The following is a 26,792-nucleotide window of genomic DNA, read 5'->3' as shown; positions in this document are numbered from 1 at the left end:
TTAGTACTCTCAAGGCAGGCTTGACTTCTGTAGGTAAGCTGTTCGGTGACATGTTACGACTTCTGAGCAAACACCCTGCCTAAAGGCATACTCAAAAGTGCTGCTCTGCCACTCAAGTCGCCCTCTGACTGCACAAGCCTTTTCAAAGCCTGGACTGCAGACTCTCATAACTGGTGACATTTCAGGAAAGTACTGATGGTACTGGGGGAAGAAGTCTGCACTGAGGCATGCAGTGACCATTTGTTTTAAAGGTTACTGACCAGGTCATTCACCACTATATCTACACAGTTTTAATGATTAAGAGCAAAAAACCCCAAAACAAAACAGTTGTCCACTGATCCTTGTTCAGCTGTCCTCCAGATTTTGAACTGACATTAAATAATGTGTAACTGTTGAAAGAGTCACGGCAAGAAAGAAAAAGGACAAAGTGATATAACGAAAATGAAAGTACATACAGAACACTTACGATTTAAGAAGTTTTCAACATTTTTCTTTCTAAACTAATTTTGTTTCTTTTACGACACTGCATTTTTCTCTAGTAATCATTTGGTTTTGCTATTCTTTCCAAACTAGTTGTGACATGAAAGCCATAAAAATGTATTATTTTCTAAGGTTCTACTTAGACCCTTCATTTTAAAGTGGTTTCACATTTTACTCTATTTGACCCTAACAACAACCGTGTGAGCCAGAGAGGGTATCTTATGGAGAAGAAGCCCGGGAAGCTGGGTGATAGTGCAAGGACCCGACTCCAACAACAGTGCTCTTCACTCACTCATCAGACACTGGCACTGAAAGAGCTGTACCCAACTATCTACACGCTCAGCTTCTCGTCCAGTTCTACATTCTGCCCATTTGCTTTCAGAGCTCTAGCACAAGACTGAATTACTCTCCACAGCTGGCTGAAGCTTCCATTTCCCTAGATGTGAATCTTCTCTTGGCGTGGAATGCTCGTTCCCTCTTCCCAACCCCCTTTCCCTGGACAGCCCACACCACGGCCATTCCTGCCTTGTCCAGTTATCTTGTTTGCCTGTGACAAAGTGGCAACTTTAAAAGCCCAGGTGAATTTCTAGTGAATAGTCATGACACTCGGGGACACTGAAGTAGCTGAAGAAGGGCATCCTTGAGAGTAAGAAAGGACCATAAAGTTTGGTTTAAAGGAAGAGGAAAAAGAAAGAGAAGCAATCTGCTGCTACCTTATTAGAGTGAGGAAGGAAAAAACATTTTTCAAGAAAAATGTCAAAAACTCTACTACTGAGTCTATTTAAATGGGACAGATATACAAGGGGAAGGAAAGCTCTGAACTAGACACTAGGTACTTCCACAGACCCTGGAGCTCACTGTGGTCTAGCTTAGAAGACAGCTGATGATACAGATACACAAGTTTCTCCTTGAAGTGATCGGGAATAGGGCTGTGAAATTAATGGAAACAATCTTATAAACCTCACTATTTTTCAAAAGTTGTCTTAGGTCTGCTACGGTATATGATGTGATTCCCCACACTCAGATTCCCCTCCCCCACGGACTAAAACAGAAGCCTGGGGAAGGCAAGGATCTTTGTGCCTTGTTTACTGCTTTACTCCCGGTGCCTAAAACAGTACCTGGCACATAGCAGATACTCAATAAATACTTGTTGAATTACACACAAGCACCAGGAATTGATGAAAATAAAGGGCGTGCTAATTGTTACTTGTTTGGTATAACAGTTCATATCAATGTCCCTCTCAAGGAGACGGCAGCACCCTGCAACCACAGGACTTACTTTCTGTAGTGACCTAGGTTTCCTATGGGCCAGAGTCCTTCTGAAAAGTGCTTATATGAAGCAAAGGCTTTTACGGCACATTAGACTTAACCCAAGATTTGACAGTCAATTCTGATGCAGCTTTCATCAGATTTCAAAATTTTACGTTAAAAAAAAGAAACATCAGGGGAAAAAAGCATTTAGTCATTCCATACCTTTGCCTTGGGTCTAGCTGTCTGATTAACTGGTCTGAGATGAACTCCCTTTTTAATTCTGTCCATCATCTCTTCAACTGCTTGCCTCTTCAGGTCTGTGACTTCTTCAGCTATTCAAAGAACACACACATAAATCATCTTATGTTACAAGAAAACTACTTCCTATTTCTGGTAACTTAGAAAGACTGCACTATGTAATTAACCACAGTCATTTTTCAGACAGAGTCACAAAACACCAATAATTTACTAAGGTTAACAGCTCCCAGGCAGCAATATTTTTTTAATAAAAATCTTTTAATAAGAGATTTGCTTTGAGAAATAAGAGTTATAAAATTTAAGGTCTAATTTGTAGCCTGGAAATCAGTATTGGCTCATCTATGTTAAACAAAGTACATTTTGTTCCGTTTGTCAGCATAATAATAGACCTGAATTTCTCCAGGTCTTTAAAAACCTAATTTTGTACCTAACTCCAAATAACCATTCACTTTTGTCTCAAAGGTGTTTTTGTAACTTATAGTACAACCTATGTCAAAGAAATCCAACCAAAGCAGGAATAACTATCAAAAAGCCCATTTGAAAATAAAAGATCAAAGAGATTTTTTTACCTCCTGGAAGAAATCCACAGTCAAAAGATGAGCAGCAAATAGATAAAATCTATTTTTAAATTGCCATCTTTTGTTTAGGAATCATATGGGAAGGAAACATTTAACCAAACCTTTTTCAAGTCTTTTAAAATTGTCAATGTTAAAAGAAAACATACATCCAGAAATGACTGCAGTTAAGTAATTAAATGTGATAAAAAATTTCAACTGTCTATTGTTTAATCTTTACACTCTTTGGCTGCAAAAACAATAAAGCTGTTGAAATATGTATCAACTAGATGAATGCAACTGAGGTGAGCTGAGACCTGTTGGTCAGAAGAGTGAAATCTGTCTCTTGCACAACAGCTTAACCAAAAGCACCAAATCATTCTGGAACATTTATCACCGTTAATGCAGCTCTAGATCTTGTGTTTACCTCCAGCTAACTCACTGTATCCAATACATTCAAGTTTAAATATCTCATAAAGACCCTCCAACAGACTCCACGTTGTGGGGCAGGCATATGGTAGGCATTCAGCAAGCATCTACCTACTGACTGACTTGTTAAAGTTCGAGCTTTAAATGGCTATCAATAGTTTTACTATTTGAGCAGAAACAATTAAACCTCAAAAGAATGGCTTCTAAATGGAGGCAATCACAACTATATCCCCCAGCTAATTCACAGTCGTGTCAGGCTTTGCGCTAAGGAGGCCGAAATCATGGCTTCTTTTACTGCAATATGGCAGACTTCACTCTAATCCTGGTTAGCTATTCCTCTTATACATGCTGAGGGGAGCAACTTAGAGAATCCAGAGGCTCCATTATCCTCCACTCTGCAACATCACAGTGATGGGATCACTGCTATATTCATCATATAACCTAGGTTTTCTAATACAGTCCTGATTTCAAATAGTGTTGTCATCCTCAGAAGCCACTGAAATGCTGGGAATTCAAATTTCTCAATATCCAAACAGCATTTTTCAGTTCCAGAAGTCAAAAGAGTATCTTTTGTGAGGCAACATGGGAGACATGGCACCAAGGTCAGAACTCATCCACCAATAAACGAAAAGACAACAAAGCTGTGGGTTGATCAATTATGTGCCCTTAAGCAGTATTTTCTAAGGCAACCTCTGCTGATGGCTCAGAAACATGTTCAACAAGGGGACAGACAAAAAAATTACTATGAACAGAGATTCACTCATTCATTCATTCACCGACTCACTTATTCAATATCTGAATACCTATTATGCACTACATGGTACTTTTGCTGACCGTTTTCAAAATCAGAGGAAATAAGACACAGATCTGTCATTCAAGCACCTGGTATGGGTATGGAATTTATTCCAGGGAATTTAAAAAAATCTTCAAAACCCATTCGATTTTCAGAAAGGCTGCCATTTTGAGTAAGGCTTGGGAGGAGCTGCATGGCAACAGGAACATCGCCTACAAACAGATTAGCACTCTGTAAGGAACGACTAAAACTCAATTAAATGCACAAAACAAAAACTAATTAAGGCAGACAGATGGAGAATTATGGTCAACACCATTCAAGTCTGCTGCAGCATCTAACACAACAGGAATTTAAAGTAGTTTCTTATTTTTGCTTGCCAGAATCACAGTGATAATTCAGAGAAGTGCCACTATCTGTATTGTGTACAGATTATAAACCAGGCTCATAAAATTTTCTCAGTCTTTTTCAAACGTAAAGGCTTAATTGGTCTTAAGGAAAAGAAATCACTCTTATCAGATTCCCTACTCAGGCACAACACAAGGGCAATGGCTAGGTTAGCTACACAAGCTTTCTCTCTCACCGACCCTGTTTTTGAACTAGCAAAATGCAATCTATACGAACTTCTGAACTATTAAGCAGTTCTAACAAATCTGCAAGAATCACCTACAGAGAGCTCATGGTATGTTTTGTGATTCTTTTCTGCAATCACGCAGTTGGTAATTGTTTCACAAAAGCATGTAATCAGGGGGGATAACAGAAATATGCAGGATACTGGAGATTAAAGAAGAGGGACAAAGGAAGACAAGGGGTCTAATGTTATTGAACTGCCACAGGAAAATAAAATCAAATGTTCTTTGAGTTAGTGCTTCCAGGTCAGTCTTGGATCAGAAAGCTACATGTAATTAATTGAGGCTTAAATTTTAAGACCCACTTGAAAAATAAGTTAGTTCCTCAAAAAAAAAAAAAAAAGACCCACAGACAAAACCATCACCTTATTGCTCAATAAAACCTTTTGGTATTACCTAGAGGAAACTAAAATGAATTTTTAAATGTCACAGGTTTACTTTTCTCTTTCAATAACATTTTTTAAAAGGCATTAAAGAAAATCTTATGGCACTGTGATGCACAAAATTTCTAAAGAACATATCATAGTTGAATAAGTTTGGATTTGACCTACAGTCATGAAGTTAAGAAAATTTCCTTAACTACAATGATCACAAGAGCCTGCTGAATGAGGACTTCTGCCCTTCAGGGTGACTGGTACCATGCCTTTTTTTTTTTTCTTTTAGGTAACATTTTGAATATTTTCTATGTCATGGGCACTACTCTAAATGCTTTACATGTTGTGAGACTCATAATTCTCAAAACAACTCTATGAAATAGGAACTATTATTCCCATTCTACAGATTAGCAAACTGAGGTAAGAAAATATCAACAAATTAATGACCTAAATATATGATAAACAGCAGGCATACCTCTCAAATCTCAGAACTTGTCCAATAAATGCATTCTTATCAAAATTAGAGTTATTAACTGCAAAGTATGTAATGATTTCTTGTGTTTAGATCTTAAAACTACTTCTAAAATATTTCACAGACCTTCCCTACAATCAAGCTTTTTAAGAGTCATAACCCAACAATAAAAGTTTCTCCATTCATAAGCTCTGAAAAACATACCAACTGTATAGCAAAAGCCATCATACGATGCTAATATAAGAAAACACTGTGATAGCAAGACTGGTTCCCATGTTATAAATGCAAACTCCAAAGTGTCTCAGATGACCCCAATATTGATGCTCTACATTCATTCATCATGTCTTTAATCGCTGTTGATCCACTCAACAACTATTTTTTAGTGTGAATGATTAACAAAACACTATAAACTACCTTGCCAGACAGAGCAAAGTACGGCTATGGTACCTATCATTTAAGGCAGTATGATTTTAGGGCGGCCCCAGTTTAAAAATCTCCTGATCAACTTCTGTGTCTGTAACTACTTAGATTCCCAAAGTAACAATTCAATAGCTCAAGGATGAGGGGGAAAATGCTGCCACATTTCATGAATTGTAAATGAAATATCATTTTCATAAGGAAAACTGCATGGTTTCTAATACTGGGAGTTAATAAGTTCTAGAACACATCTTTTTAAATTTAAGGGTGCTGTTGAGGTTGATAAGCTAATAATGTAATTTACTGAGAAGGGGAATTTATTTTATTCTGACTGCCTTCTTGACCCTCTAAGACTTAACCAGTTTTCCCAAAACAAGACCGAAACAAACAAAATTTTAATCTTAATTACAGTGTCAGGGGAGGCTTAACAGCCAGTAACCCAAGAGCAGGGCTGCCCTGCAAATCACCAAAGGCAGGACTTCGAAATCCTGCGATGCCTTGCAAAGCAGAATTTGCCTTTTAGCTGCATTACAAGGGGCTGTAGGAGGCAGGGGCAGAAAGTCAGTTCATACAGATGATAAAATCAGACAGCTTTCGTTTGTAATGGTGCTGCAAGGTTCTTGCTAAGAAGAAAAGACCAAGTCTAAACTTTGATTCATTCAATATGCATGAAAGCTGTGGGAGGCTGCAGAGAGAAGTAAACCCTCACAGAGCCTGCAATCTGTTTGGAGGAGAGATGTGGAAATAACCCCAATACCAGAGCAGAGGCTGGGGGGTGGGACATTAAATCCTCACAGTAACAAAATTTGAAGTAAACTGCTATAGCAACACACAGTAATGAGCCATTCATTCTGGATTATTAATACTCATAAATAAAGGAAGAGGAGGAAGAGACTGGGAACACACCAGACAATATGCTGAAACCTGAATGGGAGACATGGAATCAGAACAGTACCTTGCTAGAGGACGGGCAGGAGGGCAATTCTGGAATGAGGAAAGACAGGAACAAATGCACAGAAGGCTTAGACGTAAGGGGCCAGCCATAAGGTGAAACAGATGTAATGAGAAATGAGGCTAGAGTAAAGGCAGAGAACCACCTCTAAGCAGACAGGGTTTGAGATTCTATTCTGAGGCAGGGAGAAGCACAGAAATGGGATAAGATGTAGGACAACATAATGAGACCTGGCGTCTGAGAACACGGCACTGCAGAGGTATGAAAATGGCTGGGGCGGGGCAAGGAGACCCGGAGGCAGGAAAAGGGGGCCAAGAAGTTTGCACCCATTTGGGCTTGAACCAGGCTAACCTACCATGCTCCATAAGTAAAACAGGTTGAACAAACACTGCTGAGTTTAATTTGGGTTCTATGGTCCTCAGGCATAAAGGCCCAAGATCTGGGGCCAGCATTTCAAGCTTCTGCTCTCAGTGTGGGTCCACATCAAACTGCCCACAGCTCTGTGCACTGACTCTGCACCTACCCACCTGGGGCCTCTGCTCAGCAGCAAACCTCTTCTCTCTCCATCCCCATCTCTTCCTATTATCCTCAGCTTCTCCCTCTCCAAAGAATCACAGGGTCCTGTGAATTTTACCTCCCTAAACAGCTCCTGAATTTATCCATTTCTTTCTCTCTCTACTACTACCACCCGCATCTCAGCCCCATCAACATTCACCTGAATGAGTGCAACAGTCTTCCCTCATCCACTCTCATTCCTGTACAGTCTGTTCTCTGTTCTCTCACTGCAGCCAGTGTAATTGTTTACAAAGGACAAATCTCATCATGTTACACTCCTACTTAAACTTCTACTGCCCTTAGGATAAATATCAAAATCTTGACCACTGCCTCTAGAATCTGGCTCCTGTCTACCTAGTAGACTTCCTCTCTTGCACCCCATGTTCTAGTAATATCAACTTTCTTTCAGTTTCCTAATATGCCAAGCTCCTTCCCCACTCTGGACCTTTGAATTGTTGCCCCTCTATGTGATCTATTTTACCATATATACCCTGACCTTCGAAATCCACAACTACTCAGCTTAAATTTCACTTGCTGACATCAGTAGTCCACCTCCATAATCTCTTAGATCAGTACTGATAACCACTCCTCCACAGTACTGATCAAAAAAATGTATTTAAATAATTATATATTGCACTGGTAATTACATGTTTACTTCCTATCTGCCCCACTCAAATGTGACTTTATGTCTTGTATCTCCAGTACAAAGCACTAGAGAGAACACAGAAAGTGCTTGACAAAGTCTCAGCTCATTGCTATCAACTCTAAAAAGCCTTTCCCCAGGACTTCCCTGGTGGCGCGGTGGTTAAGAGCCCACCTGCCAGTGCAGGGTTCACGGATTCGATCCCTCATCCGGGAAGATCCCATATGCCGAGGAGCAACTAAGCCCATGCGCCACAACTGCTGAGCCTGTGCTCTAGAGCCCAGGAGCCGCAATTACTGAGCCCACGTGCTGCAACTACTGAGCCCACGTGCCACAACTACTGAAGCCTGAGCACCTAGAGCCCGTGCTTCGCAACAGAAGAAGTCATTGCAATGAGAAGCTTGTGTACCACAACGAAGAGTAGCCCCTGCTCACCTCAACTAGAGAAAGCCTGCGCACAGCAACGAAGACCCAACACAGCCAAAAATTCATTAATTAACTAATTTAAAAAAATAAACATAAGGAGTGGTGATTGTATAGCACAGAAAATACAGCCTATATATATATATATTTTTTAAGACCTTTCCCCAAATCCTCATTTGGAATTACTTCCTCTCTTTCTTTTACACCCCAAAGTACCTCACCCCTTAATGAAAACACATTTCCCAGCATCCCTCGCATTACAGTGATATGTGTGAATGTTTACCCACTCTAGACAGTAAGCTACGTGAAGACAATGACTGTTCTTTGGTTCATGCTTCTAGCTGTTAAGTTCACATTTCTCCCCAACAATCTGTTCATAGTCAAAGAGCTAACAAGTATGTCTACTGTTGAAAAACTGTACACCACCAACAAAAAGTTAACCAAAGGGGTGGGGTGAGAATTACCTGTTTCTGGTTGAGCTGCCTTTTCTTTCTTAGCACCACTGCCACTGGGGTGGGATCGCTTCCGGATCATGGACATGAGGGATCTTTAGGAGAAAGAAAAAGATCAACAGGATTAGTGGATGCCTTATGATCCAAGAAATAAAATGTATAGATTCTAAGTAATCAGTTAAAATCCAACTCTTCTCTAAGTGCATGAATATATAACTAGAATTTAAGTAGCCTACTTTCCACTTTAATAAACTGTTAAATTTTTAAGAAAGAGAAAGATGTCTCATCCCTTTACTGTGTAAAAACCAAACTAGTTACTGGGAGAAGGGGGCTGCTAACACTATTACTAATTTTATGCAGAGACATCTGCAAAGTAAAATAGATAGAGAAAACCTTTCAATATCCATATTTAAAATTCAGAAACAGCTATCTATGTAATACATTTGAGGGAGAGGGAAGGACAAAAGAATTAGGGGATGTTTTGGTAAATATCTATTTGCGAAATATGGGCATAAGAACATCTGAATCTGCACAACATAGACCAGATACTTCAGGGATAACATATATTCAGACCACTGTCTCTCTGGTCCATGTTTCAAAAATCTGTGTAAAATCCAAATCATGATAAATTTGACATGAAAATTTAAAACCTCCATATATTAAAAGACATCATAAAGAATAAAAAGAAACTCTACAAATCAATGAGAAAAAGCACACACCCAACAGAAAAAAAGGACAAAACCAAGAAACCCCATAAAAAAGGATGTCCAAATTTCCAGCACACAAACAAACAGGTTCTTGACTTCTTTAGTTATTAGGAAATCACAAATAAAAGCCACATTGAGGTTTTACTACACACTCATCAAATAGGCAAGAAATTTTAAGTCTGATAATATCAAGTGTTGGTAGGTTTGTGGAGTAATAGGAATTCTCAAACTGAAGATGTATAAATTGATAGCACCACTTTAGAAAACTGTTCAGCATGAAAATAGACATATCCTATGAGCCAGTGATTCAACTTCCATATATATTACAGAAATGCAAGCACTTGTGCACCAGGAAGCATGTACAGGAATGTTCATGTAGAATTTCCATAACTTCCCTGAACTGGGAATGACTCAAATGTCTATCAGTATTACAATGGATAAACACATTTTGGGACATTCATAAAGTGGGTTACGTATCAATGAATATGAATGAACTTTGGCTACATAAAATAATATGGATGAATCTTACAAAATAATATAAAGTGAAAAGAAAAAGACACAAAGGAATACACTACAATTCCAATTATATAAAGTCATCAACAGACCGTATATGTATTTACAGTAGTTTAGGGATATGTATATAGGCAAAAAAACCCTTTTCTTTAAGAAAAGGATAAAAGGATAGGACTTGAGGGTACTAGCATTGTTCTATTTCTTGATTTTGATGGTGATTACGTGGATACTCATTTTATATTATTTTAAACTGTACATAAGTTTGTGTACACTTCTACATATATATTATCACCCCCACCAAAAAAAAAAAAAATGAATCAAGAACTCTGAAATTCTTTCAACTACATTATGAATGTCCTCAGTGTGGTAAACTGGATTTGACAAAATACAGTCCTGAGGAAGACAAACTGGGAAGAGAGGCATAATGCTGCCTGCAGAAAAAGGGGCAACTGGATACACAGTACTATTTGCTCTGAGGACAGAACAACGTGATGTTCCTTAACCACTATCATTTTTAGGTTTTTTTTTCACTTCTTACTTCTGTCTTTGGTTATATTATTAACCCCCTCCCTAACTGCCTTTTCTTAAAATTCTCACACATACTGAACAATCTCCCACAAAGCATAGCATAAAGAAAGTGCTACATCCTACTCTACCCTGTGAAGTTTCCAGGACTTACCAACTGGGAAACAATCGGTCACTGAGCTTTTAACTTCATCTAGTTTGTCTTCTTTGGGCTCATAGTGGCCCAAAATGTAATTAAATTATTTTCACAAAACTTCTAATTTGCACAGAACTTTAAAACAAGTACATTTTAATCCATAAGGTGAGGGAATTAAATGATGCAAACTTTATTTTTTCCATTCTGTCAACTGAAGACAGAATATTCAATGTCTACTTGTTAACATTCCATAGAAGGGTGGGGTTTGGGGAGGGCTCTCACTAATCAGAGGCCTCTCCTCATTCTGTAATGATCCCATCTCTGGTTCTGAGGGGAAGTTTTGAGAATGTGTATTATTGTACACAAAGATTACAAAGCAAGAAGTTATTTGTACTGCTCAGAACAGTTGTATGTATTTACATAAATGAACTAAGAATATATGTCCAACACTGCAAACCACCTAAGTAGATAAGAGAAAGTGCTAGCTTTAAATGTTCTGAAGTATAAGTTGAAGACTGATACGGTGTCCACAGGAAAACCATCTGTAATATTAAAAAGAACTGTCAAGATGTTGCTTAGACTAAAGAGAAAATATCAATAGATAGTGTGAGTTTCACAGGACAGATGAGAAGACCAGGACAAGACATCTGGGACCAATCATCCAAACCTCTGACTAAAACTGCCCCAGGTGGAAAATATTCACCTTGAAATTCTTCAAGTGTTCTTCACACCCACTGTGAGGGTTAATTTATGAGTCAACTTGACTGGGTCATGGGGTACTCAGATAAATGGTCCAACATTATTCTAGGTATTTCTTTGAGGGTTCTGGATGAGATTAACATTTAAACAGGTAGCCTGAGTGACTGTCCTCCCTAATGTGGGATGGGCCTCCCTCAATCAGTTGAAGGCCTGAATACAACAAAAGGTGACCCTCCCCCAAGTAAAAGAAAATTCCTCCTGCCTGACTGCCTTGAAACTAGGACATCTGCTCTGTCCTGCTTTTGACTCAAACTGAAACACTGCCTCTTCCTGGCCTGTTGACCTTCAGACTGAAACAATGCCACAGGCTCTCCTTGGTCTCCAGCTTGCTGACTCACCCTGAAGTTCCTGGGACTTGTCAGCCTCCATAGTCATGTGAACCAATTCTTGAGAATACATTCTCTTTTTATGTATATGATGTGTATGTACACATGTACACACACACACACACACACACACACACACACACACACACACACACACACACACACACACACACACACACACCCACCCACCCACCCACCCACCCACTGGTTCTGTTTCTCTGGAGAACCCTAACACACTAATATACCCTACCCTTTCCCCATGAGCCACACCTGGCCAGGACCTGTCCTTTCACTCCATTACTACAAAATGACCAAGATATGCCTTTTTCCTCTCTTAACTCTCTCCCATCTGTCCTCTAAGTCAAATGAGCAGGAAGAGGAGGGGAAAGCAATAAAGCCACTTAAAGAAGCCACAGGCTCTAGTCTTTTTCTTCCACTTCCACTTCTATCCATGATCTACTTCAGGGTAAAACAAACAGCTCAGGAACAAAGTTGGAAAACCTTGATTAGTGGATTCAAAGTCCATTGAAACTCAATACAAATGCAAACATACTTTTTTGACAAGAAAGTACTCCTTATCAAAAAATAAAAATCTCTTTCTACTGAGAAATTATATTTTATACTACTTAAATTCATCTTAAAATAAAAATCATTCATGTTATTCAATGAAAATTTTCTTTAATGGGCCTTATAAGAGTTCATGCTTTAGATATACATAGTCTGAGTCCTACTTTCATTTCTCAGTGTGACTGTAGGATGCTTTTTGAGAAAATACTCTATTTGTTATACTTTACTTTTAATTCTAAGGGCTCTCAAGGTTTCAGAGACTAAAAATTAAAGGCCAACAGCAAGATTATAATCATTTTTTAATAGTTATCCCTCCTCACAGACAGAAGTGACCTTTCTTATCAAGCTCAAAATTCTAGACCTTAGAAAAAAATCAAAGTGATGAATTTCCTATTATAAATGTCAAATTCAGAATACCTCTTACAGATTTAGCTACTCAGGACAGAAAGAATTTAAAATACCTGAAATTCTTTCAATTGACTCTTGGATCGATCACGTGTAAAAATTATTTTGCCTTAACTACTTCAGTGGCTTAAAGTAGATCTGTTAGGTTTCTGTTAGTTCAGTACTTTTATTTTTTAAATAACTGAACAAAGCATAGCTTTTCAAATTCAAGTTAGTGAGAGAAAAACATGAAAACGTTCTGGAGAAGCTCAAAATTCCTTGATCTTCCAGTTAAAGGAAATCCTAATGATATGGACTGAAGTTTTAAAACTGAAGTATCAAAAAAATTTTTTTAGATGTCTAGCTCCTTGGTTTGGAACATCCACATGAAATCTAAACACCTACAACAGAAGAACACTGTAGGCCACAAGATGTCTTTATATGTTACAAGAAAGGAATGATATACTGGCCTTCAGAAAATTCTCTGAAACACCTGCTGATATCTTTCATACTTTTTACCACCACGCCCCTCAAAATGATGCATCTAAGCCCGTATTGCTTAAAAAGGGTACCAATAGCATAAACTTCAGTTTCTCATACAAGGACTAACATTTGATGCAAAGCAGTCTTCCTGGACGTGCTTACCGGATAGGATTTGGAGGGGGAGGAGGAAGCGGTGGTGGAGGAGGAGGTGGGGGAGGTACCGAATTCTCAGACTGGTTCACCCGTTTCTGGAGTTCATCGACTGCACAGAGAGCAAGCATTCAGAAAAGAGCTGAAATAAGCAACTTAACACCTTATATACATGTAAAGGAAAAAACAACCACTCTCAAAATCAAGTTCTTTTATTAAAGCAAAGTTAGAAATTTCAGTATGAAACTGCAGAACTCTTTAAACTTTTTATCATCAGTAAGAGAGGCCTTATATATGTTACAAAAAATTTACCATCTTTTTGCTATATATACAAACTATGGAAAAGAAAAAATAAATCAAGACAATGGCTGGATGGGTGGGAAGTAAGGATTGAGAGTAGGCTGAAGAAATATTTGTTAACAATAGAATTTACTACTCAAACACTAAGAAATTGTTAATACTTGACTTTTAAAGTATACAGACCAAGAATTAATTTTAAAGATGACATTTAGTAATGAATTTTAATAGCATACTTTCCTCCTCCACTTAATCTCCTTCAAAAACTGCAAATCCTAGAGTTCTTGATTTTAACCAGACTCAGACTCTCAAGTGTTTAACTCAGAAACTTTTTGCTCTTTGGAAGAGCATTCTGGAAATATAATTTATTCATTCAAGCCATTAATGAAACAAGTTCTTACTAAGCTCCAACAATGTGAAAGAGCCTATGCTCAGTGCTGCTCATGACACAGTTCCTGACTTCAAGAAACTCAATTTGAATTTATATCACAGATGCGAATGCCTCTAATCGGGCTCCAATGGGCTACAGGTACTGCACTCAGGAATAGCTCTCCCTCTGCGCAGTCACTCTACGTTCCATGACTGACTACCCTAATGATTTGTGCATTTGTTTTTACCGTCAACACTTAAATAAGCAGTGGGGGCCAGGCTCCCTGACACCAAGAATCCTCTAGTTATTTCATATGCATGTGTCTGTTTCTCTAAAGGGAGTTTGAGATCCTCACGGACAAAAGGCATGGTTTCTTTTCTTCTACATTTTTTATAGCACCCTAGGATACTGGGTATGGCTGGGTACACACACAGCAGACAATAACTAAAAAGAATGGACTACTTCTTAATTTTAGATCAATTTCAAAAAATAAATTGTAATTCACTTTCATTGTGGATTAGAAAGCATTGAATATTTTTTAAAGGAAAAAGCCTACTTGATTTTTCTGTACAGATTTCAAAATTCTAGTATAAAATTAACCAAAAATATCTGAAGTGAATATTGAAGCTGTTATAAAGGGAACAACCTGCCCCCTTAAATTACCTACTTTCCAACAGAAACTTATTACTTATCCCTGTGTAGTAATCCAACTCACACATTCTTGTTAAGCCTTCTAGAACTGAATGAATAAATCGTTTAAGTAACTCCTGGTGTTTTAAAAGTTTTTCCATTTAATATATATATTGTTGCCCATTTTATCGTTAGGTGTGATACTGAAAGTATTATTTCATGTGCATAATTAGACATTGAAAATGTAGGTGGTATAAACCTAAAAAGTTTAATTCTTTTTAAAAATGCACCCTAAAATGAATAAAATAAGTATTTAACGAACACTCATCTCTGAAGCCCTGAGAAATGCTGAAGTTTTGGTCTCCCCACATTAATGATATCTCCGTCTCTTAATTCTGTATGTGATGCTCATAAAGGCTGTGAGTCCAAAACAGAAGTCTAAATATTTGTGAATCACATGATTACAGCGACCGTTCTAATGAATTACAATAGTCAGAAATGAAGAAATTTAAAACAAATCTTGGTATTTTTCTATAGCATTTAGTAAATGTACTGGTCATGAGAGATTCACATAGTAATAATAAGACATAATAGGCTACTCAGTGCTTTTACCGGAATGCTTTAAATTTCTAGCTTTCTCCTCAGAATTCTGATATTTCAATTCCAATTCTTTTTTATCTTCTTCTAGAAGCTCCAGTTGCTGTTTGAGGTTGTGCATCTCTTTGCGGAGAGTTTCATTTTGTAGCTGCTCTTCTAATTTTTTGACCTATAAGTTATAAACAGACTTTTATGTGGTGACAGTTTTTCCTCTGTCAAGGAAAATAAGGGGAAAAATAAATGTTTCCCTTTTACTTTGCACTTCATAGCAAAGAGATTACAATTCATCTTAAAAACCACACAAATCCTAGGATACAGATAATACTTAAGATCACTATCAGCAATGTAATTCAATATAAATTTATTGAAGACTTATGTCCCAGATAATTTAATTTTTAAAGGTGACTAGAAAAAGTAAAATATTCATTTAATTTAAGTAACAAATTCATTTAAAACAGATTAACGCCTCTGTGCCCATTTTCAAAAGAAAAACTCAGGTAATATTAAAAATTTGGTGGGACAACTTGGTAACAAATATAAAAAACCTTAAAAAAATATAAGGAAGAAAAGACCCTTGATTCAGTAATACTACTTTTAGAATTTGTGAAATAGTAAGACAAGTGTTCAAATACATTAACTAGAATGTTCTTTATAACAGGGAAAACTTGGAAATAACCTAAATGTCCACCAATATTACTGATTTAATAAATTATAGTTATGTTCGTTAAATGAAATACTATGCAACCATTTAAAAATCACATAACCTCACTATACACTGACATGGAAATATATATTACCAAATGAAAAAAATCAGGTTATAGAACCATATGCTTGGCATGATTCCGTTTAACCTATATTCATAAAACTACAATTTACATAAACTTTGGATATGCACCAAAATATGGGATTTTTAACTAATCTTAATTTTCTGCTTTAGCTTTTTCTGTATTTTAAAATTTTGTTTTATTTTAATCATAAAAACAACACAGCTGTGTTTTAAAGATTGCTGAATCTGCAAGGGAACTTATAGACAGGTAAGAAATATTTTCAACCACATACCTGAAAGATTATCCAGAATAATTGTATAGTATAGTATAATACGTTTAGAAGTACTGACTGCTGTAAGTTCATTTGTAACTTTTACCTAATCTTCAGTACCTTTCCCACTACCCCAACAAGGAACATACACAACAATTTAGTCCCATCCTCAATACAATTTACTGGGTTCTTGCACGCATTATTTACTAAATGAGTTAACTACAGTAGTAGAACTTTTCAGAACCAAAATTTCTAACATAAGCTAAATAAAAATAAACCTTCTTTCATTCCCTTCATTTGAAAAGGTAATTCCTGGGCTTCCCTGGTGGCGCAGTGGTTGACAGTCCGCCTGCCGATGCAGGGGACGTGGGTTCGTGCCCCGGTCCGGGAAGATCCCACATGCCGCAGAGGGGCTGGGCCTGTGAGCCATGGCCGCTGAGCCTGTGCATCCGGAGCCTGTGCTCCGCCAACGGGAGAGGCCACAACAGTGAGAGGCCCACGTACCGCAAAAAAAAAAAAAAAAAGGTAATTCCTGCATATGAGGACAAAAAAAATTATTTCCCTTCCATCCTACTCCCCAGGCCTCTTTCCCAGGGGCAAGCACAGTTACCACGTATTCATCTAGAGGTTCTCTACCTATACGCCAACATTTCTTATGGAAGAAAAAAAAATTAACTCTACCTCACAACCAACTTGGTTAAAAACTCCAGGAACTTCCAAGGATTAAATGTCAATATTGTTGCTGAAAGAGACTTCGACAGGTGGTAACAAATGGCAGCTAACAGCCTTTCCTTCACAAACTAGGTACACTGTAAGTAGTATAAACACTGATGTAATTTTTCTCAAGTGGTTTCTTTAATTTGAAAGGCTTTGTTCCACCTCTTCGCCTCTCCTCCTCTCTGCCTCTCTTTCTCACCCACCACGGTGACTATCCTTTCTGCCTAGCACATACAGGTAGGCTGTGTCAGCTGGAATAGCTCTACTCATACAAATTGAAATAACCACTTAAGTCTTTAAACATAGATCTGTGCAAGTTTACAAAATCACAAATTTTCCCTAAGCAAATAATTACTACTAACATGGACTTTTCCTCCCTCTTTGAATAAAACCTATGCCCTCCAACAAGCTCTTTGAGACCACTACACAATACACTCTCCTAGTGTATGCAGTCTCCCAAAACACAATCAACTCAACTTGGAAATGCAGATTTCCAAACTGCATTATCCAAGCTCTTTTTGAGTTGTATCTCTTTCTCTCGCTTCTTCTGACCCTTTGGACAGTTTAAAGATCATTATAAAGCTTACAGCAGTGCATAAATTTTAGTTGGATACTATAAATTAAATTCATTTGGTAGTTATTTTTTCTAAAAGGTGAAAAGACTGGAAAGACTTAGTCACTTAGGCAAAACATGGAACTATGAGCTACTGGACTGACTCTTCTCAATTTAAGTATGTGTGTGTATTAAAACTCCAGGAGAAAATCTGGTACCTTTTGTTGATGCTCAATTCTCTCTTCTTCAAGGAGCTGTATAAGTTTTGCATTTTCATCTAAAGCTTTCAAAAGCTGCTGGTCAGGAGCAGAGTTCTGTAGCAGAAGGTGGCTTTGTCTCTTTAGCTTGTTTTGTTCAATAAACATCTGCAAAAGTTAATTATAAAAATGTATATACCAATCATTTTCACACATCTCCTCAACTGAAACTGGAACAAAAGGAAAAGTATGTGCAGTTTTTATTAAAAAGTTAAAGGCAATTTCTGAATTATAGTATAATGATTTTAGAAGTAATGATTGCTATGATTTCATTCATAACTTTTATATAATCTTTAGAACCTTTACCCTTGCCTCAGCACAGTATATATACAATAGTTTAGTCCTACACTGCAGTTTTTAATAATTTATTATTGCTTTAAAGTACATTAATACTAACAGTAGCAGCTAATATTTATCAAGAACTTAAGCCAAGTACTCTACTAAATATTTTATACACATTATTTTAATCCTTACATCAATCCTATGAATCGAACGTATCTGCAATGAAAAGCTAAAATGTACTAAACACTATGGGATAGATACAGTGGCAATCATTTTACATACATTTTATCATCTAATCCTTAGAACACCACTGTCAAGTAGACACTATTATTACCCCACTTTTACTAATAAGGTAACTGAGGCCCCGAGGGGTTAAGCAGCTTTCTCAAAGACACAAGTGAGTAGCAAAATCAGGATTTAAACCCAGATCTGTCTGATTTATAAGCCCACGCTCTCAACCATCTGGCTAATCTCCATCCTCTGCTATCTACTAGACCTAAGATTCTGTCTTAAATTAGTCTTTCCCCAGTGACGAAAGTAGTTAACAGTAAGAGGGTAAAGAGGAGAAGGAAAAAGGTATATTAATATTTACTGAGCATTTTATAAAACAATTTACATATATTATTAACTTAATCTTGGCAACTTTACATGATTGAAGGCAAAATTATTTTCTATTCACCCATTATTTCTTTTCCTTAATACCCTACACAAGTCAGCCAATGGGTGATTCCAAGCATGAAATGTTTTTCAAATTCTGATATCAGGCTTATCTTACAGTAGAGCAACAACATTTTCAAGTGAAATTTACATTCTTCCTCCATCTAACACCTCATTTCTCTGTAAGAACAGGTATAGATAGAGCATGAATGAATGTGTGCGCACGCGCAAGTGCCAGGCTGGAGAAAAGTGAGACGGGAGGTGTCCACACGCTAGGGAAGAGTAATCAGTATTACATCATAGTATCTTAAACTTGAGATCAGTGGTTTAATTGAAATGACTTATTTCAGGTTACTATTATTTAAAAAAATTATTTTTAATACATTTTTCCCTCTTAAAACTTAACTGGTTGGGGTCCCTTGCTGGTATCTTAGAAAATATCTCAGAGCCAACATGAAAGGCCAGCAAAAAGCAGCTGACGTAAGTGACATTCTCTGGCTTCCCAACAAGTGAGGCCTTTTGCCAAGAGAGCTCAGAGGCCAGGAGCAAACAGAGAGGAAGCGGTCAGCAAGGTTGACCAGGACAGAGGTGGGAGCTCAGCACTAAGACAATGCAGGGCACAGGTGACCATCAATGCCAAGGGTGCTTTATTACTCTCCCTGCACTGCTTCTCTGTACTCTGGTTCTCTCTTGGGAAAAGGGACAGATGTCCTTTTCTGTGTAACACTAGGAAAACTTGCTTAACTTTACATGATTATAAATTATCTTAACTCTATTATTCTGGAGAGAAAAGAATAAAGATATGTCTTAGGGATGCTAACAACATGAATTTCTTTTGCAAAACCCTGTAACAATCCCTAAATTATAATATAAGATGAAAAGAACATACAGAAAAGAAATTCCTTTCAATAATAATGGTAACTTGAAAAATATTAGTCATTAGACTACCTTTTATAGACTTTAAGATACTAAAATAAAACACTAAATAATGCTTTTTCTAAGATGTATTTAAAGAAAATTCAGTTACCAAACACTAATGAATTTGGTTTTTAGCTACGGTAAGAACTTGTTGGTTAGAGTTATTAAGTTGGTCCCTTACCAGACAAATAACATCATTGGTATCAGAATTTCAGAGAAATTCTCCTAAATCTTTTCAAAGAATGAGAAGAAAATGCTGTGTTATTAATATATAATTCATTTTTTCCAAAATGACATTAAAATATCATCATCTGAGTTGTCTGAAAACAACACGAATTACATAATAGTTTCACAGTATATTGGGACTACATGTTGAAAAAGGTATCCACACCATTAAACAGAGAAAAGAAAAACTACACTAAATAGAAAAAATTATATACTCAAAAACTACAGGGAAGTCATCAAAAATTGAAATTATGTTGAGGAAATACAAAAACTTAATATAGCTAGGAAGACAACTAGTTGTTTCTTCCTTGTGGGGGGATCATATTTTTGATTTCAGGGTTTATTTTTTATTTTTTTATTCATTTATTTATGGCTGCGTTGGGTCTTGGTTGCTGCCCGCGGGCTTTCTCCAGCTGTGGCAAGTGGGGGCTACTCTTCGTTGTGGTGCGGAGGCTTCTTGTTGCAGAACATGGGCTCTAGGCGTGGAGGCTTTGTTAGTTGTGGCACGTGGGCTCAGTAGTTGTGACACATGGGCTCAGTAGTTGTGGCACACGGGCTTAGTTGCTCCGCAGCATGTGGGATTTTCCCAGACCAGGGCTCAAACCTCTGTCCCCTGCATTGGCAGGCAGATTCTTAACCACTGCACCACCAGGGAAGTACTGGTTTTGGTTTTTAATTGGACAAGTGTGAACAGAAGTAAGGAAGAAATGTTCAATTTTTAATTTACACATTTGAGAATTGTTTGTATGTTTACAAGGTATATATCTTCCTTTTGTAACTAAAAAGGTAAACTAAATTAACTTCAAAAATTGATTTCTGAGCAGAAGCAAGAAGAACTGCAATCCTGCAGCCTGTGAAACAAAAACCACATTCACAGAAACACAGACAAGATGAAAAGGCAGAGGGCTATGTACCAGATGAAGGAACAAGATAAAACCCCTGAAAAACAACTAAATGAAGTAGAGATAGGCAACCTTCCAGAAAAAGAATTCAGAATAATGATAGTGAAGATGATCCAGGACCTCGGAAAAAGAATGGAGGCAAGATCGAGAAGATACCAGAAATGTTTAATGAAGACCTAGAATTAAAGAACAAACAAACAGAGATGAGCAATACAATAACTGAAATGAAAACTACACTAGAAGGAATCAACAGCAGAATAACTGAGGCAGAAGAACGGATAAGTGACCTGGAAGACAGAATGGTGGAATTCACTGCTGCAGAACAGAATAAAGAAAAAAGAATGAAGAAATGAAGACAGCCTAAGAGACCGCCGGGACAACATTAAACGCCATTCGCATTATAGGGGTCCCAGAAGGAGAAGAGAGAGAGAGAAAGGACCAGAGAAAATATTTGAAGAGATTATAGTTGAAAACTTCCCTAACCTGGGAAAGGAAATAGCCACTCAAGTCCACGAAGCTCAGCGAGTCCCATACAGGATAAACCCAAGGAGACACACGCCAAGACACATAGTAATCAAATTAGCAAAAATTAAAGACAAAGAAAAATTATTGAAAGCAGCAAGGGAAAAATGAAAAATAACATACAAGGGAACTCCCATAAGGTTAACAGCTGATTTCTCAGCAGAAACTCTACAAGCCAGAAGGGACTGGCATGATATACTTAAAGTGATGAAAGGGAAGAACCTACAACCAAGATTACTCTACCTGGCAAGCATCTCATTCAGATTCAATGGAGAAATCAAAAGCTTCACAGACAAGCAAACGCTAAGAGACTTCAGCACCACCAAACCAGCTCTACAACAAATGCTAAAGGAACTTCTCTAAGTGGGAAACACAAGAGAAGAAAAGGACCTACAAAAACAAACCCAAACCAATTAAGAAAATGGTAATAGGAACATACATATAAATAATTACCTTAAACGTGAATGGATTAAATTTTCCAACCAAAAGACACAGGTTTGCTGAATGTATACAAAAACAAGACCCATCTATATGCTGTCTACAAGAGACCCACTTCAGACCTAGGGACACATACAGACTGAAAGTGAGGGGATGGAAAAAGATATTCCATGCAAATAGAAATCAAAAGAAAGCTGGAGTAGCAATACTCATATCAGATAAAATAGACTTTAAAATAAAGAATGTTACAAGAGACAAGGAAGGACACTACATAATGATCAAGGGATCAATCCAAGAAGAAGATATAACAATTATAAATATAGATGCACCCAACATAGGAGCACCTCAATACATAAGGCAACTGCTAACAGCTATAAAAGAGGAAATCGACAGTTAACACAATAGTGGGGGACTTTTAACACCTCACTTACATCATTGGACAGATCATCCAAAATGAAAATAAATAAGGAAACAGAAGCTTTAAATGACACAACAGACCAAATAGATTTCATTGATATTTATAGGACATTCCATCCAAAAACAACAGATTACACTTTCTTCTCAAGTGCACATAGAACATTCTCCAGGATAGATCACATCTTGGGTCACAAATCAAGCCTCAGTAAATTTAAGAAAACTGAAATCATATCAAGTATATTTTCTGACCACAACGCTATGAGATTAGAAATATGAATTACAGGGAAAAAAACGTAAAAAACACAAACACATAGAGGCTAAACAATACGTTACTAAATAACCAAGAGATCACTGAAGAAATCAAAGAGGAAAACAAAAAGTACCTAGACACAAATGACAATGAAAACACGACGATCCAAAACCTATGGGATGCAGCAAAAGCAGTTCTAAGAGGGAAGTTTATAGCTATACAAGCCTACCTCAAGAAACAACAAAAATCTCAAATAAACAATCTAACCTTACACCTAAGGGAACTAGAGAAAGAAGAACAAACAAAACCCAAAGTTAGCAGAAGGAAAGAAATCATAAAGATCAGAGCAGAAATAAATGAAATAGAAACAAAGAAAACAATAGCAAAGATTAATAAAACTAAAAGCTGGTTCTTTGAAAAGATAAACAAAATTGATAACCCATTAGCCAGACTCATCAAGAAAAAGAGGGAAGAGGACTCAAATCAATAAAATTAGAAATGAAAAAGGAGAAGTTACAACAGACACCGCAGATGTGCAAAGCATCCTAAGAGACTACTACAAGCAACTCTATGCCAATAAAATGGACAACCTGGAAGAAATGGACGAATTCTTAGAAAGGTATAACCTTCCAAGACTGAACCAGGAAGAAACAGAAAATATGAACAGACCAATCACAAGTAATGAAATTGAAACTGTGATTAAAAATCTTGCAGCAAACAAAAGTCCAGGACCAGATGGCTTCACAGATGAATTCTATCAAACATTTAGAGAAGAGCTAACACCCACCCTTCTCAAACTCTTACAAAAAATTGCAGAGAGGGCTTCCCTGGTGGCGCAGTGGTTGAGAGTCCGCCTGCCGATGCAGGGGATACGGGTTTGTGCACAGGTCCGGGAAGATCCCACGTGCTGTGGAGCGGCTGGGCCTGTGAGCCATGGCCGCTGAGCCTGCGCGTCCAGAGCCTGTGCTCCGCAATGGGAGAGGCCACGACAGTGAGAGGCCCGCGTACCGCAAAAAAAAAAAAAAAAAAAAAAAAATTGCAGAGGAAGGAATGCTCCCAAACACGTTCTATGAGTCATCATCCTGATACCAAAACTAGACAGAAATACTACAAAAAAAGAAAATTAAAGACCAATAACACTCATGAATATAGATGCAAAAATCCTCAACAAAATACTAGCAAACAGAATCCAACAACACATTAAAAGGATCATACACCATGATCAAGTGGGATTTATCCCCGGGATGCAAGGATTCTTCAATATATGCAAATCAATCAATGTGATACACCATATTAACAAACTAAAAAATAAAAACCATATGATCATCTCAATAGATGCAGAAAAAGCTTTTGACAAAATTCAACGCCCATTTATAATAAAAACTCTCCAGAAAGTGGGCATAGAGGGAACTTACCTCAACATAATAAAGGTCATATACGACAAACCCACAGCAAACATCATTCTCAATGGTGAAAAACTGAAAGCATTTCCTCTAAGATCAGGAATGAGACAAGGATGTCCATTCTCACCACTATCATTCAACATAGCTTTGGAAGTCCTAGCCACGGCAATCAGAGAAGAAAAAGAAAGAAAAGGAATACAAATTGGAAAAGAAGAAGTAAAACTGTCACTGTTTGCAAATGACATGATGCTATACATAGAGAATCCTAAACAGGCCACCAGAAAACTACAAGAGCTAATCAGTGAATTTGGTAAAGTTGCAGGATACAAAATTAATGCACAGAAATCTCTTGCGTTCCTATACACTAATGATGAAAAACCTGAAAGAGAAATTAAGGAAACACTCCCATTTACCACTGCAACAAAAAGAATAAAATACCTAGGAATAAACCTACCTAGGGAGACAAAAGACCTATATGCAGAAAACTGTAAGACACTGATGAAAGAAATTAAAGATGGTACAAACAGATGGAGAGATCTACCATGTTCTTGGGCTGGAAGAATCAATGTTGTGAAAATGACTATACTACCCAAAGCAATCTACAGATTCAATGCAATCCCTATCAAATTACCAGTGGCATTTTTTATGGAACTAGAACAAAAAATCTTAAAATTTGTATGGAGACACAAAAGACCCCGAATAGCCAAAGCAGTCTTGAGGGAAAAAAATGGAGCTGGAGGAATCAGACTCCCTGACTTCAGATTATACTACAAAGCTACAGTAATCAAGACAGTATGGTACTGGCACAAAAACAGAAATATAGATCAATGGAACAAGACAGAAAGCCCAGAGATAAACCCACGCACCTATGGTCAACTGATCTATGACAAAGGAGGCAAGGATAGACAATGGAGAAAAGACAGTCTCTTCAATAAGTGGTGCTGGGAAAACTGGACAGCTACATGTAAAAGAATGAAAGTAGGACACTCCCTAACACTATACACAAAAATAAACTCAAAATGGATTAAAGACCTAACTGTAAGACCAGACACTATAAAAGTCTTAGAGGAAAACATTGGAAGAACACTCTTTGCCATAAATCACAGCAAGATCTTTTTTGACCCACCTCCTAGAGTAATGGAAATAAAAACAAAAATAAACAAATGGGACCTGATGAAACTCCAAACCTTTTGCACAGCAAAGGAAACCATAAAGAAGATGAAAAGACAACCCTCAGAATGGGAGAAAATATTTGCAAATGAATCAACAGACAAAGGATTAATCTCCAAAATATATAAATAGCTCATGCAGCTCAATATTAAAAAAACAAACAACCCAATCCAAGAATGGGCAGAAGACCTAAATAGACATTTCTCCAAAGAAGACATACAGATGGCCAAGAAGCACATGAAAAGCTGCTCAACACCACTAATTATTAGAGAAATGCAAATCAAAACTACAATGAGGTATCACCTCACACCAGTTAGAATGGGCATCATCAGAAAATCTACAAACAACAAATGCTGGAGAGTGTGTGGAGAAAAGGGAACCCTCCTGCACTGTTGGTGGGAATGTAAATTGATACAGCCACTATGGAGAACAGTATGTAGGTTCCTTAAAAAACTAAAAATAGAATTACCATATGATCCAGCAATCCCACTACGGGGCATATACCCTGAGAAAACCGTAATTCAAAAAGACACATGCACCCAAATGTTCACTGCAGCACTATTTACAATAGCCAGGTCATGGAAGCAACCTAAATGCCCATCAACAGAGGAGTGGATAAAGAAGATGTGGTACATATATACAATGGAATATTACTCAGCCATAAAAAGGAACAAAATTGGGTCATTTGTTGAGATGGATGTATCTAGAGACTGTCATACAGAATGAAGTAAGTCAGAAAGAGAAAAACAAATATCGTATATTAACGCATGTATGTGGAACCTAGAAAAATGGTACAGATGAACTGGTTTGCAGGGAAGAAGCTGAGACACAGATATACAGAACAAATGTATGGACACTAAGGGGGGAAAGCGGTGGGGGGGAGGGGGTGGTGGTGGGATGAACTGGGAGATTGGGATTGACATGTACACACTTATGTGTATAAAACTGATGACTAATAAGAACCTGCTGTATAAAAAAAATAAATAAAATTAAAAAATTAAAAAAAAAAGAAAAGCACTGTCAAATACTCAAAGTTTGGCAAAATGAAAATAGGAAAAAAAACCTGATTTCTACAGCTCTATACTGTACACTCCAACACAGCAAGGATCATATTTGCTTTCTTCATCATTATATTCCCACTATCTACACACTGTCTGGCTTACCAGATGTTTGCTGAATGCACTAAAGAACAGAATGCAAAAGTGGTACTTCTCTGGTTAAGCTAAGTCGTGTAGTTATCTGTTGAAAACCTGAGAATTTGTAAACCGTGAAAAGGGAAGATATACTAGTTCTAATCTAGCTTTATCTTTTCTTCTCACTACTGTGTAGATCAAACCTAGACATTGTACAATCATTGAGCACTGTTGCAAATACTTATGCTACCAGTAATGTAAGTGCCACCGCTCTTGCTTTCCCTCCTCAAACTTCTCTCTCCTCATTCTGGGTTAACATGTCAGTACTCTTGTTTCCACCAATCACTACCAAGTGGATGGCAGACTGAATCATTTATTCTTTTTTTTTTCTGTGGTACGCGGGCCTCTCACTGTTGTGGCCTCTCCCGTTGCGGAGCACAGGCTCCGGACACGCAGGCTCGGCGGCCATGGCTCACGGGCCCAGCCGCTCCGCGGCACGTGGGATCTTCCCGGACCGGGGCACGAACCCGTGTCCCCTGCATCGGCAGGCGGACTCTCAACCACCGCGCCACCAGGGAAGCCCAAGTTCCATTATTTATGTATGCTGCAGCTTTTTCCAAAGGGCTCTAACACACTTCAATTTTTTTTTTTCTTCCTTCCAGGAAATAAGAGAACAATACTTACCTTTCATTAAACTCTCTGAGTAAAATGAATCATAATATTTGAAATCAGATCTTCTCAGACTAAATCTTTTGTATAGTTCATTGCTAGCACAGCTACATTCAAG

At 37.6% G+C, this 26,792-nt stretch overlaps 1 protein-coding gene across 6 annotated transcripts in view; it reads right to left on the bottom strand.

The window, feature by feature from the left end:
- Positions 1-26,792, bottom strand: part of SHTN1 (shootin 1) — a gene marked incomplete at its 3' end in the record, with an annotated part of 157,797 nt that overhangs the window by 27,327 nt on the left and 103,678 nt on the right. For all 6 annotated transcript variants that reach the window (XM_079899745.1, XM_079899747.1, XM_079899744.1 and 3 more), the window contains 5 exons: positions 17,650-17,796; positions 15,139-15,292; positions 13,242-13,341; positions 8,692-8,774; positions 1,954-2,063 (listed from right to left, as the gene is read on the bottom strand). In XM_079899745.1, the coding sequence (XP_079755871.1) occupies positions 1,954-2,063; positions 8,692-8,774; positions 13,242-13,341; positions 15,139-15,292; positions 17,650-17,796 (594 nt within the window). The remainder of the gene's footprint in view (positions 1-1,953; positions 2,064-8,691; positions 8,775-13,241; positions 13,342-15,138; positions 15,293-17,649; positions 17,797-26,792) is intronic.

The sequence above is a fragment of the Stenella coeruleoalba genome (genome assembly GCF_951394435.1).
Source record: "Stenella coeruleoalba genome assembly, chromosome: 16".
NCBI lineage: Eukaryota > Metazoa > Chordata > Mammalia > Artiodactyla > Delphinidae > Stenella > Stenella coeruleoalba.
The sequence above is the reverse complement of the archived record's forward strand: the minus strand, read 5'-3'. Positions and strand labels throughout refer to the sequence as shown.